Raw genomic sequence first — 13,172 nt, forward strand, 5'->3', positions numbered from 1 at the left:
CAATGAGAACAGTGCAGGCTAATGGTGTACGTGTCCTGCATGGGTGGGGAGGCAAGATAGAGTAAGACTGAAAGTCATCCCAGTGATCAAAATGTAAGAAACCACGATGCCATAGTAGGTTTACAATGCCATTTTTCTTAGTCACTTTTATACATAGTAGGCCTATCCATCCGTATTACCCAAGGGTTTGTCCTAAGCTCTGGGAAAGCAGATGGATATACATATAAACATCCCTGCCCTCATGGAGCTTACAGGCGAGGGAGACAGAAAAGAAACAAATATGTAAAACATGTCTCTGAGAGATGGTGATGAATGCCAGGTATAAAAGCAAATTAGGGAAGTGTCATGGAGACCCTGGGCTAGAAACGGGGAGTTGGAAATTGACATAGTTAAGTCCCGAGAAGGCCTTCCCAAGAAGGTGACGTTTCAGCAAAGACCTGAAGGAAGTGAGAGACTTACTGACAGGAAAAATACAGGATGCCAAGTTGAATGTGAATTTCAGAAAAACGGAGAATGGTTTTTTAGTATAAATTTACTCGAAACACTGCAGATTATTTGCTAATCTGGCAGCCTTACATGGGAGTACCTGGGGGAAGCACATAGCAGCAGAAAGGACAGCAAGTTCAAGGCCAGGCTGGCACAGTGGGACGGGAGTGAAAGGAAAGAGGAATGTGGAAAGTCCCAGAGGCATCAGGGGCAAGTTGACGCAAGGCCCTTGGGGTCGGGGGCCTTATTCTGAGGAGAATTTTGAGACGAGTGGCATGTTTTGACTTAGGTTTTTTTTTTTTTTTAAGATTTTATTTATTTATTTGACAGACAGAGATCACAAGTAGGCAGAGAGGCAGGCAGAGAGAGAGGAGGAAGCAGGCTCCCTGCTGAGCAGAGAGCCCGATGTGGGACTCGATCCCAGGACCCTGAGATCATGACCTGAGCCGAAGGCAGCGGCTTAACCCACTGAGCCACCCAGGCGCCCCTTGACTTAGGTTTTAATAGACCATTCTGGATACTGTGTTGAAAATTAGACTATAGTAGGGGGAGGGGGAGAGTTAGAGCAGGACCAGTTAGGAGGCCATTATGCTCTGATGATGATGGTGATGATGATGATGATGATGATACTAATAATAATATATGCCTAAGCATAGGCACCTAAATGAGCATACAATTTTGGGGAATATTCCCTGGAATTCCATTCATGGACTCTCCATTAAGAAACCTTGGTATACATTTATGGAAGGAATAAATAAAGAAATTCTACTTACTAAAAATGCTACCTTAAGGAATCTGCTTTAATCACTGCATTTTCATCCTTAAAAACAAATAAATAAGCTTTCATCCAAAAAATGGGCAAGTTTCTGAAAAACATCCTACTGTTGAAATAACCAGTGATGATGACATCAAACCAAGGACTTAGAGAAAATGCCTTTTCTGAATCCAAACATGTGTGGTGCCAGGTGGGTTCTAAACCTAAGGTTTCTAAGCAGATTAAGACTTGGCTTCACAGCTAATGTTTTTACTGATTTATGAATAAAGGGAGGGTGTTTCAAACATACACACGAAGGTAGTTCTACTCTAAAACCTCAGGGAGCTACAGAATCGATTGACCATTATTATCTGCCTAATACACTTAATTTTACTGTGAAAATAAGCAATAAATATTTCAAAACTATTAAACACACAATGACAGTGTTATATGTTGTAGTTCATGTAAAATAAAATCAATTTGTCCCCTTTCAGAAGCAGTTCTCTAACAAAATCCCTTTTCCTCAGATAAGATTGCTGATCTCTGACCAATTTTTGACCTATAAGACCAGTGATTTCATGACCAACTTAATGAAAAGGTACAGGGAATAATCTTATACTAGTTTGCCTTTCAAAAGTTAAGTTCTATAGCTTCTCTGAAAAGAGAGAAAATAATGACTTTAATTTTATAGTAATTTAGTCCTCTGGAGCCATGCCATAAATAGGTTAGGCTCTCCACAGATGTTTGGCATTCCCCATTCTCAATCTCTGGATTGCGCGTAAGTGAAGTTTTGGTTTTTACTCAGCATCTTCCCTTTCTCATGGGAAGAATTCTTGTGAAGCACAAGTCTCAATGTTAGGATCTACAGACCTAGATGTACTCTGAAATGAAAATACAGTAAAACAAGCCTGAAATTACAAAACTGCCATCATGAAGCAGAGAGAAAAGTGAATGGGTAAATATATTTTATAGGCACACTTTACTTAGCTGAGAAACTACTGCCTTGAGTCCTGTGCAATGTATGATTCTGCCTGCATACATTTACCTCTGGGAAATCCGACCTAATGAGAAACACCTGCTTGTCTCAGGTAACCCACCTCCCACAAGGAAGCGGCATTGTTAAGTTAAAAAACTGGTCCCTTAGAGCTTCTGAACTCGGTCAGTTGAGTAATCCCCCAACAGTACCCATCCTGGACTTGGATTAGCCATGCCTGCTGCTGCAAAGAGCAATTACTCTGAGAACATTCTCGTTGTCTGCTTACAACGAGGATGCTTTCAATGTTGCCTCAACAGTCCAAGTTGCAGGAAGGAGTTATTATTAATACTCTAGAAGGGGTCTTTGAGATCGTCTGTTTAATTTAAAACTCCACATAGCAAATTAGCACAAAGACAAATATGTAATCCTAAAAAATTTTCCATGTGGAGTTTTTTATGCGTGTCAGCACCTTAATTCTTATTTACACATGCTAGTAAAAACAAGTTTGAAAAGATGTACAAATGCAACTTCAAACATCAAGTGCACGCTGGCCCATTTTTGAAAAATTCTCAGATCATCAATTACGCTTATTTACATAACTCCCTTAGAGACAGTCCTAAAAACTGGATGTGAAACCACTCATCTCCTAGGCAGTGAGCAAAAATCGTATTTTCCATGTTCCCCGAGTGAATTCGGTCCAGCTTTTTCCCCGCCCGAAGCCCCTTAAATTCAATTACAGTTTACAGCAGTTCCTCTTATTTGCACAGACAGAGAACGTGCAAAGCGCAGATCACCTCAGTGGATTTCACAATACGCTTCAAGGGCCAAGGAAGCAGTGCTTTCTGCCCCATTACTCCCCAGAAAACCTAATTACAATTCAGATACTGTATGCGAGGAAGGCCAGGAGTGGAGGACGGCAAAATCCCTTGAAAATCCGGAAAGAGGCAACCTGCTGCTCTGGAGAAGGCAGGCCTCCTCTCTCGAAAGGATTCCAGCCTCGCAATCGGGCTTGAAATCTTACCTGATACGAACAGTTCTCCTGATGTACCATCTCAGTGCATCCTAGGGCCCAGACCCCGAAGCAGGACGGCTCCGCGAGGCTGCGGAGGCAAGACGCCGAGCATCCACGAGCGGCGAGAACGCCCTGGGAAGGCAGGGGCTCCCCGCGGATTAAAATGGATGCTGTTTCGCTGAGCAACCTGCGCAGTGGCACTGCCTGTGCCGGGAAGCGCGCAGCCAGCCGAGCCGCTCTCCTCGGAAACCAGCAGTGAGGCTCGCAAACATGGAGCTAGGACCGGGCTGGGGGAGGGGGCGCGCTCATCGCTGGCACAATCAGCCAATTATATTATAGGCACAAAGGAAAGGATCAGTCTGGGGCTGGTGTGACCTTCTGGTGCTTTATGAAGGCAGCTAACTGATGTGGAAACATTCTAGTCCTCATTAAAGGGAAAAAGGCCAGCGAGGGAGAGGGAGAGAGACAGACACAAATCAATGTTGCCGGTGAACATTTCTAACCTCCGGCATCATCCCGCCAGCCCGCAGATGCTGCTGGCATGGCGCTTGTGAAAAAGAGGCCTCCAGGATCGTTTCAGAACTTCTGACATGCGACAGGGGAGGCAATCCATTCTGAATATGGACACTGAAGGGACGATTCCTGTGTTGAGTGTTGGGAGTGTTTGTCAACTTCATAACTAAAGGGAGGGTCTTCGCTCCTTAACAGGATGTTATTTTGATTCCCCACTTCTTTTTGGCTTTTAGCTGCCTTTGAAGTCACAGAGAAATCGGATGAAATAATTATTCCTAACATTTTTTTTTTAAGGGAGGGAGCTTAATCAGGTATGAAAGTCAGTATAAGTCATTCATTTCATGAAAATGAAACTGAACAGGTTTTTTTTTTTTTTTGAAAGTAAGGTTATATATATATAATAAAATCCAATGCCAGGACTGGAATATATAGACACCCTAGTACAGGACATACTGTCTTAGAGAAAGACCATTCTACCTAAGAGGCTGTAATGCAAAGAATTCTGGACCTGCAGATAGTACTCAAGGAAAATATGTGTTTCTGGGGGGATAAAGGGAAACAATTTCTGAAATGCTTCACAGGGTCACTCTGGGATTTTAGGATATATAGAAAGAAACAACCAGCTCTGTAAATTCTTGAAGCTAGCTAATTAATGACACCAAATTAAGAAAATAAACACAATAAAATAAAATTTCCTTATCTATATTACTCAGTTGCTATAGGCAATTTGTTTTGTTGTTTCTTAATAAAATGGCCTGAGCACATAAATGTTAATAAAGACCTGACCAAATTTAAAAAAATTAATAGAGAAATTACTAATTAATTTGTACCTATCTAGCTATCCACCTCCTCAAAAACTCTCACTACTAACCACACAGTCTTCATTATGCTTCTGCCAGAGAAAAACAAGTACTTTATCCCTGAGGAATGAAATCAACATGTTTGCCAAGTTTTTGCATCAAGCCCTATCTTAAGGAATGGTGGGAATTTGTGTTAGGAGTATATGGTGATGTATTCATAATTCTGCAAGAACACCTCTGTTGCTTGGAAAGAGAAAAACCCATTTTTAGAAATATTCTTCATTTTTACCGTCTGAGGTTCAAGCAGGAGAGAAATTTGCTGCCTGAGTTCCACTCCAGGGACACACTTACACGCGTGGAGAGCTTCCCGGTTAGGGGAGTGAAGAAGTGGAAGGTAAGGCCGCCAGATGATCTCATAGGTCTGGATTTCGGCACCAGGTTCACCAGGTTCACCGGTCCCAATGAAAAGTACTCTGGAGATCTAGCCTGCAGAATCTCACGGCCCTTCTTTGTGGAATACAGGAGAAAGATAGACTGTGGGACCGCACGACTCTTTAGTCCTGTTCATGGTCAGGTTGCACAATGAAAGCTGGATGAATGAAGCAGAAACCTGAGCTAGATCATGAGTCTTCTTAAACGTAGGACGAAGAAAAGAGGACAGAAACTTTCCAGGGAAAGAAACACTATTCAATACATCCTCATCCCAAACTCCGTCCTCCTCTATTGAGCTGTCCACACAGGACAGAGACAGAGATTTCCAGGTGGGGCTTGTTATACAATCCGCTAGATGAAGGTTCTGGAATCATAAGAACATGTAAGGAAAAGTAGGCCCTAAGAGAAGTTCCTTTTGTAAGGTGGCAAATAAGATGAGATGAAAATCCTATACCTAATAGAGAAGGCATACCCCAGCTTTCCAAGACAGAACAGCTTTAACTTCAAAGGCTGTTAAAACTTGACTCAAGTTACTACTTTGACAATCTGTGACCTAAAGACTCAGGAACATGCTTTCAAGCTATAAAGGCCTAAAAAGCCGCTTCCTGAACTCTGTTCTCTTCTGAAAACTAAAGGCTCTGGGATAGATTACATAAGCTCCTAAAAACATTTATCATGTGTTGTTTAAAAAAAAAAAAAGTCTAAACATGATCCCACTCTTCACAGTTGCTATTCCATAAATAGTGGAAGTGACTCAGAGGTGGCTCTGGGGAGAACAGATTTCTGACAATTGTATCCTAAACCCTGTCAAAAAGCCCTCTCAAGCGATATAAACAAGATTAAAAAAAAGGTAATATATCAAGCAAGCTTCCCTTTATAGTCATTCATTGGAAAGGACTCTGTGTTACCATTTAAATTATGATTTGCTAGTACAAAAAACTTTAAACAGAAACCAGCTGTTCCAAGAACATTTAAGCTAGAATAACTTACCAAACTACGGTAACATTTGTTATTTTTGGACCAAAAGAAATTCTTTTTTCTTCTTAGGTCTATGTAACTTTCCTGCCCATAAAAAGTACTGGGTTTCAGATTTAGACAGGACTTTAAGAGATAGACTGTTATTTTCCAGATCTGGAAACTGAGGCCTAAGAAAGTTGTGACATGCCCAAGAATATAAATGCTCCTCTCCTCAAACATCAACAACAAGGCATCAAAATAAGAAAAAAAAAACAAAAAAAAACCCAAAAAAACAAAACCTGCCAGATTTTCTAGGTTCATATCTAGTGAATATGTTGTTAGTAAACAATGTTAAATGAAGGCTCACTAGATTTGGAGAAATAAACCCCTTTGACTGAGCCAGTGTAGGCTGGCCTCAAAATCAAAATCTGTCATAAAGTACGAGGTTGCAGTATGGTTCTACCTAAATCTGAATCAAAGTTATGCTTAAAAGGAAGAAAATTTAGAGTATTTCTTGACTGAGCGGGTTTTCTGGGACTGAGCAAACTATGGTGTCTATAAACCCAGAAAAGTATTTTTTCAATTGTGGCAGTTAATAGCAATAGAATGAAGATTTTTGCGGTAGTGAATGTAGTGACAAAAAGTCATTATCTACAAGTCATGTGAGCATACAGTTTTAAAGTGAATTATTTGGGTTAGGGACCAACTCAGAGGGAACACGGGGAACTTTCTGGCACAAGCTGTGTGATTTGATAAGGACTTGGCTTACACAGGTGTGTACATTTGCCAAAACTCATTGGATAAGACGTTTTGCACCGTATGCAAAATTTACCTGCAAAGAATAAAAAGGATCTGGTGAACAAATTCTGAACTACAGTCAATGATATGCAAGCGCTTGAAATGCATCAATAAATGAGATGAACTGATGGACAGATAGAGACAGTTTGATGAAAAGTTCTGACAAAGCAAATTTTGTAAAACTTTAACTGTAGAATCTGGATGGGGCATACATAGGTATTCACCAAAGAATCATCCAGTTTGAAAATGTTCACAATGAAATTTTGGGAAACAATGAAGTTAGGGTGTGGGGAAGATGAGCAAGGAAGTCATTGTCTTAAGCATTGTCTTCAACTTTTAAGCTTTTCCTTAGGAATTTTGGAAATGCTGGTAGACATTTTTTTGGAGCTTTCGGCTATGCGTCTTTCAGAGCAATGGAAGACAAGGAATTATGAGAAAAATCAATCCTGGCCACATTAGGGCAACCAGGTCCTTGAAGGACCTACCAAAGAACACAGTCGGTGTCACGGAGACAACAAACCTTAGAAAATGGCTTTATAGTTCACAAAGTACCGTCCTTGACATTTCCCTCGACCCTTACAGCCTCGTAGTTCAAACAGATTCCTATTTTGTGCCATGTGAAGAAGTGTTTCTGTCTTCAAGGAGTTTGGTGAGACAAATAAAACAGTATACAAATGACTGTTTAGAATGATGAATGATTTGTGTCTTCAAAGAGATGTTGTCTGCTAACTAGGAATTCTGGAGACGAAGAGAACTCTTAGCTAGGGGACACCAGGAAACTGCAATAATCTTATTCATTTGGTTGTTCACTTCTTGAGTACCTATCTTTTCTATGTCTAGATTCACATAAATTTACTTAGAACTTGGATCTTGGTTGGTTTATTCAGTTCTAATATCCCCAACATCTGAAATAGTGCCTGGCATATAATAGGCTCTCAATAAATATTTTTAACTAAATGTATAAATGACCATGACATTCAGAACATCACCTCATTTATCGTGGGACTCAGTTTCCTCTTCTATCAATTGAGGATGCTAATTCCTCGTTTATTGGATTGCTTACCGGATGAAATGAGAATAGCATGTAAGACAGATTTTTGGTGCTCAGGAGAGGAACAGAAATGGATTTTTTCCCCTCTCCTAATTAAAGGCAAGGCAACATGTCAAGAGCAAAGAGAAGCCTGAATGATGGGGGTGATAGAGGGGATGGAAAGGAAAAGATTGAGGGACGCATTGCATGAGACACCGTGAAAAATGTACTGATGGATCCAGAAGTGATAGGACTTGTGAGTAAACAAGACAAGGAGTCACGAGGCTTTGAGAGCACTGCTGGAGTGAAGCTGGTGCTACGCAAAGGAACAGGGAAGTCAGAGGAGGAACTGATTCTGGGGGATTGGGTTGCAGTAATGGGTTCTTTTATTTTTTCCCATAAAGTTCTAAGTTGAAGGTGCAGGAGGCAACTGGGACTCAGGAGACAAGTCAGGTCAGCAGATGGAATTTGGGTGTGTTATCTTTTTTTCTTTCAGGGAAAGAACAGTTGAAGTTGTAGAAAATTAGACGAAGGGAAAGACTGTAGAGAAAGAACTAGAAAGAAATAAAGACATCCCTATGGTAAGCACAATAATGACTTCCTAAAGTATCCATGTCATAATCCCCACCTAGGAAAGGCGAACTAAGGGTGCTAATCAGCTGACCTTGAGATGGGAGATTATCCTGGTTATCTAGATGGGCCCAATGTCATCACAAGGGTCTTTAAGGTAAAAGGAGGAGGCCAAAGAGGAAGGAACAGAGAGATGGTAGTGGGAGAAAGGCCTGGCTCTGTGTTGTTGGCTTTGAGAACACAGGAAGAGCTCACAAACCAAGGAGTATTGGAGGCCTCTAGAAGAGGAAAGGCAAGGAAATGGATTCCCCCCCAGAGCCTCCAGAAGGAGCACAGCCCCGATGACATATTGATATTAGTCCACTGAGACTCCTTATGAACTTCTGACCTTCAGAACTACAAGATAATTGTTTGTATTGACCTAAGTCACTAAGTTGGGGTACATTTTTATAGCAGCAATAGGAAATTAATACTAGTCTTGGGTGAAACCTGCATTTAGAGGGCAACAGGAAGCAAAGGGGATGTGGTTAACAGGGTGAGAGGAAAATGAAAACCAATGTAGTGAGGGGATAACTGGGGGTGTTGGCAGAGCTAAATTGCTTCCCATCATTTTCTACAGGGAAGCAGACAAGACTAGTGGGGTGGAAGGTAAACACAACAAGAGCCATTAGCTCTGACTGTTAGGAAGTCCTCGGTTCCTCTTGAGAGAACAGTCTCAGTAGTAGTGTGTTAGGGTGGAAGCCAGGTCATAAATGGTTGAGAAGTTGAAGGACTGAGTAGAAAGCAGTTTGCAAGCACTTCTGTTGATTAATTAGAGCATTAGGGTGGTAGGCTGGAGTGTAGAGTGGAATCAGAGGGGCTGTGGTTGTGGCTGATTTTTAAGATAGGAGAGACCCAAACATATATGTGTTCAGCAGGGAAGGAGCTAGTGAGAAGGGAAAATTGAAGACAATGGGAGAAAATAACCAAAAGGGCCAGGTCCTGGAGTTAGACCAGAAAGAAGCACATGATGGGTCTTCATTCAGCTGTGGACCTGAAGATATGATGAGCAAAGTTATGAAGCAGTGCTGAGTACAGAGGAGGTCATGGTGGTCATGGTGGAGAAAGATGCTGGAGCACATGGGGAGTATCCTCGGGCCCTTAAAGGAGCAGCGGGTGGTTAAGACCTGAAGGGCAGGGAGGGTTAGGGTGGCAGCAGAGAGTCTGGACCAATATGGTGGAAAGCTTTTCCAAGAGATTTTGTAAAGGGTGTTGCTATATTACCTGAGAATATTCAGTTGACGCTATAGAAGAATAAGAAAAACAAATGGAATGAATGAAACTTACGAGGTGTGAAGAAGAGATGATGAATATGTAGTAGTTTGTCAGACATAAGTGAAACTGCATAAGATGGTTAGGGTGAAACAATGAGTAACCAAGTAGACAGAGGCAGCATTCACAATATGTATCAGTAAGTAACCTGGATGTGTTAGACATGGATCAAGCATTTGTGGACACAGAAAGGAATGGAAAGCATAAAGAAGCACCTAATATTCACAACACTCGAAATAACCTGAGGCATTCGATATTCATTAGATTGTACATTGACTGTCCACTGGTGACATCCATTCTGGCCCTATGTGTCCTCTGCCCAAGAAATGCAAATACAATCCAGAACTGCTCATCAGGAGAGGGGGCGAGCTACAGGAGAAGCCAGAGGGACTTGTCCCTGTGTCTCTGATAAGCCAAGTTGCATGTCACTGGCAGGCACCTCTGTCTCATTGGGCCTCCCTTCTCAAACTTCAACCCGGGTTCACAGCCTTATGATCAACAGGGAAGGTAGCTGTGGCAGAAAGGCTGGATATAGAAATATCGTATAACCCAAGATTCAGGTTATATGGTCCCGTGCCATATTCTGTGTATGTCAGTATGTCCATGTTTCCTTGCTTTTTGATATGCATTTTAAATTGATTCAATGAACTGTGATTTGAGCATGTTAATTTGGTCTGTGACTTCTGGGATAGAGTGCCTTTAAGGGACTTGAAGGCTCCTGTTACATCAAGGTCATTTCTCACATGAGTTACTTCAAGGTCATTTCTCACCTTGTGTCACTCACATGACAGAGAGAATGCTTGGTATCAGAATATTCCCACATGCTCTCAGGCCCAGAAATGGGAAGTGGAGAAGTATAAAAATGAGATAGGTTATAATTTTTTTATCCTTGAACTATAAGGAACTTATCTGAGTCTCACAAACCATTGTAAACGAATTTACTCAGAAGTCTTGGACTATTCTGACCCTGGTTACCTTTGTTCCAGGCATTAAAAATTAGTTTCCTGAGCAAATAATCAGTGTGAATCAATGGTTGTCACGTTTTTTTTTCTTTTTTGAAGTATTAAACCTATTTTTTAAAATGAAAACTGATATGCAAAATAATAGAATTGTTTTTAGAGCAACATAAAATTTTTAGTTCAAATTTAGTTCAAATATTTACCAATTATATCCTTTATTGAGAACATGAGGCTGTTTTGTTGAACACAAATATGTGAAACTAGAGCTTATAGATGTCAGTGAAAGTTTTAGTCCCACTGTATTTTTACATTTATTTAGTTTGTTTGATTGCATCACATCAAGAGAATCTGGTTTCACATAGATAAGTAGTTGGAAATGGTAGTAGGCCGTTTTAATAACTTATGTTGCAATCTCTGATAGTCTTCATTGAACATATCTACAAGTTTGAAAGCAAAGTAATAAGAAATTTATTTCCAGAGTGACTTACTAACAATACAGAGCACCTGCTCACATTTGTCATAAGGAACAGATAAGAAAACACAGAGTGCCCGATCTTCCAACAGGTCATCACTCTAGAACCAGACCTGCTCATCAGAGAGGTATGGGGCATTCACTCGGCATTGCGCAGTTTAGGCTTGATGAGGGAACATGCCCTTGCCTGGCACAGAACCGCGCTGGGCCCAGTGGGCACCTCAGATAATTCTTCTTTCTTGGACATGCCCAGGCATGACTTTTCAGTAAGGCCAGTCCTGGGGTACCACCTACATGGGCACACGTAGGGCACATTTACAGGTTCAGTTTTAAGGACTATAAAAGACTACTTTGCCAGGAGGGATAAATGAATATGCTGATGTCACAAAAGGGGTGGGGCAAAATACTTCACATAGATACGAGGGAACGAATCACTACATTTAGCCTGAAATGTTATATTCTTCTTACCACAGCTTCTCGAGACCACTCGTCCCCAAAAGCCCAAGGTCTCACAGACAATCTCATTTGTATATGTATTCAGAATTATTTTTACATCTCCTTAATTACCAGTTTGATTTTGGGGGGTGGGGACTGCGGATGAGGTGTTTAGCAGCTCCTAGAACAAGTGCAAGTGAGCCTCCAAAAATATCTCTCGCAACCCTGGGTTTCTACAGACACAGTCTGAAACCTGATGCGTCAGGCAGCACTACAGCAGGCAGCCTTCCTCTCCTTCTAGAATAATGTGATGGTTTATATTTCAATAGAATCTGCCAAAGTGCTTGTTTATTGGACCCAATCCTAGTCCTCTCCCCATAGTATTTTCTGGCCAATGCTGACTGAAATTCACATGCTGTAGAAAAGTAGTAACTGACTCAGATAAATTTGGGTGAAGTCTACATGGTTTCGTCCCAAATTTATGTCAGTTCTTTTCATCTGTATTTCCCAGCCTTTGGAGTCACAGAGAGCAGTGGTAGGAAAGTAAAAGGTAGTATAAACCTTCCAGGGCTAACACAAGTTAAAACAAAAATAAAAATAAGTTGGTCTATCAAGAGATGTCAAGCTAGAACTAGCACAAAGTGCACACGTGTGTGTGTGTGTGTGTGTGTGTGTGTGTGTGTGTGTGTATGTAGGGAAGCAGGGGGCACAATCCCCCTGCATCCCTCCAGGTTTTTCAGTAGCCCAGACCGCTTTACCTACCAGTTCACATGCGTGTAGCTACAGCACCACATGGAATCCCCATGACAGAAAAGGCTGTTTATTTCTTCAAGGCGGTGGTGCTTGATTTAAAATTAGGTTAGCAGAGCATTAGGGAGCATTAGGGAGCAAGATGACCCTCATCTTGAAGAAAGGTGACCTCTAGTGGACAACTGTGTTTTTAAACCTCTTCCAATTGTGACTAGCACTAGAAAACAAAAATCATGTGAAAAGTGTGCTTTATCATTTTATTGATCTTTACATTTTTTAAAAAAAAGATTTTATTTATTTATTTGACAGAGAGAGAGATCACAAGTACGCAGAGAGGCAGGCAGAGAGAGGGGGAAACAGGATCCCCGCTGAGCAGAGAGCTGGATGCGGGGCTCGATCCCAGGACCCTGAGATTATGACCTGAGCCGAAGGCAGAGGCTGTAACCCACTGAGCCACCCAGGCACCCCAATCTTTCCATGTTTTTAAATACCAATTATAAACATAAATACGTAAGTCTCCAGTTACATTAAGGAAAGTTTAAAGTGCCACTAATGCTAATACATCCACAGTTCCCATCTAGGCTATCTTTGATAGTTCTGGACTTGATGGAGCCTTGGGCCAGGAGTCACAGACTGTGCTTTTTGCTGGCAAATTCATGTGGGCAACAGCATCATATCTAAGAGCCTCCACCTTCTGGGATGCCTGGGTGTCTCAGTTAGTTAAGAAGCCAACTCTTGACTTCGGCTCAGGTCATGATCTCTGGGTCCTGGGATCAAGCCCCCAGTCGGGCTCTGCACTCAGCAGGGAGTCTGGTTGAGATTCTCTCTCTCACCCTCACCCTCTGCCCCTCTCCACACTCTCACGTGTTCTTTCTCTAAAATAAATAAAAAAAAACAAAAAAAAATAGGAGCCTCCA

General features: G+C 41.5%; 1 protein-coding gene across 12 annotated transcripts in view; it reads right to left on the reverse strand.

Moving 5' to 3' along the window:
* The window catches only part of LOC116590758 (IQCJ-SCHIP1 readthrough transcript protein), a 742,659-nt gene that overhangs the window by 49,447 nt on the left and 680,040 nt on the right, over window positions 1-13,172 (reverse strand). The window contains exon 1 of one of the 12 annotated variants that reach the window (XM_032343119.1): window positions 3,238-3,734. The exons of the other annotated variants lie outside the window; for them this stretch is intronic. Within the exon in view, the coding sequence (XP_032199010.1) occupies window positions 3,238-3,267 (30 nt within the window). The 5' untranslated portion in view covers window positions 3,268-3,734. Of the gene's footprint in view, window positions 1-3,237; window positions 3,735-13,172 lie in introns of those variants that run through there. 12 annotated transcript variants of the gene reach the window in all.

This window comes from Mustela erminea, chromosome 1, assembly GCF_009829155.1.
Source record: "Mustela erminea isolate mMusErm1 chromosome 1, mMusErm1.Pri, whole genome shotgun sequence".
In the NCBI taxonomy this organism is placed as follows: Eukaryota; Metazoa; Chordata; class Mammalia; order Carnivora; family Mustelidae; genus Mustela; species Mustela erminea.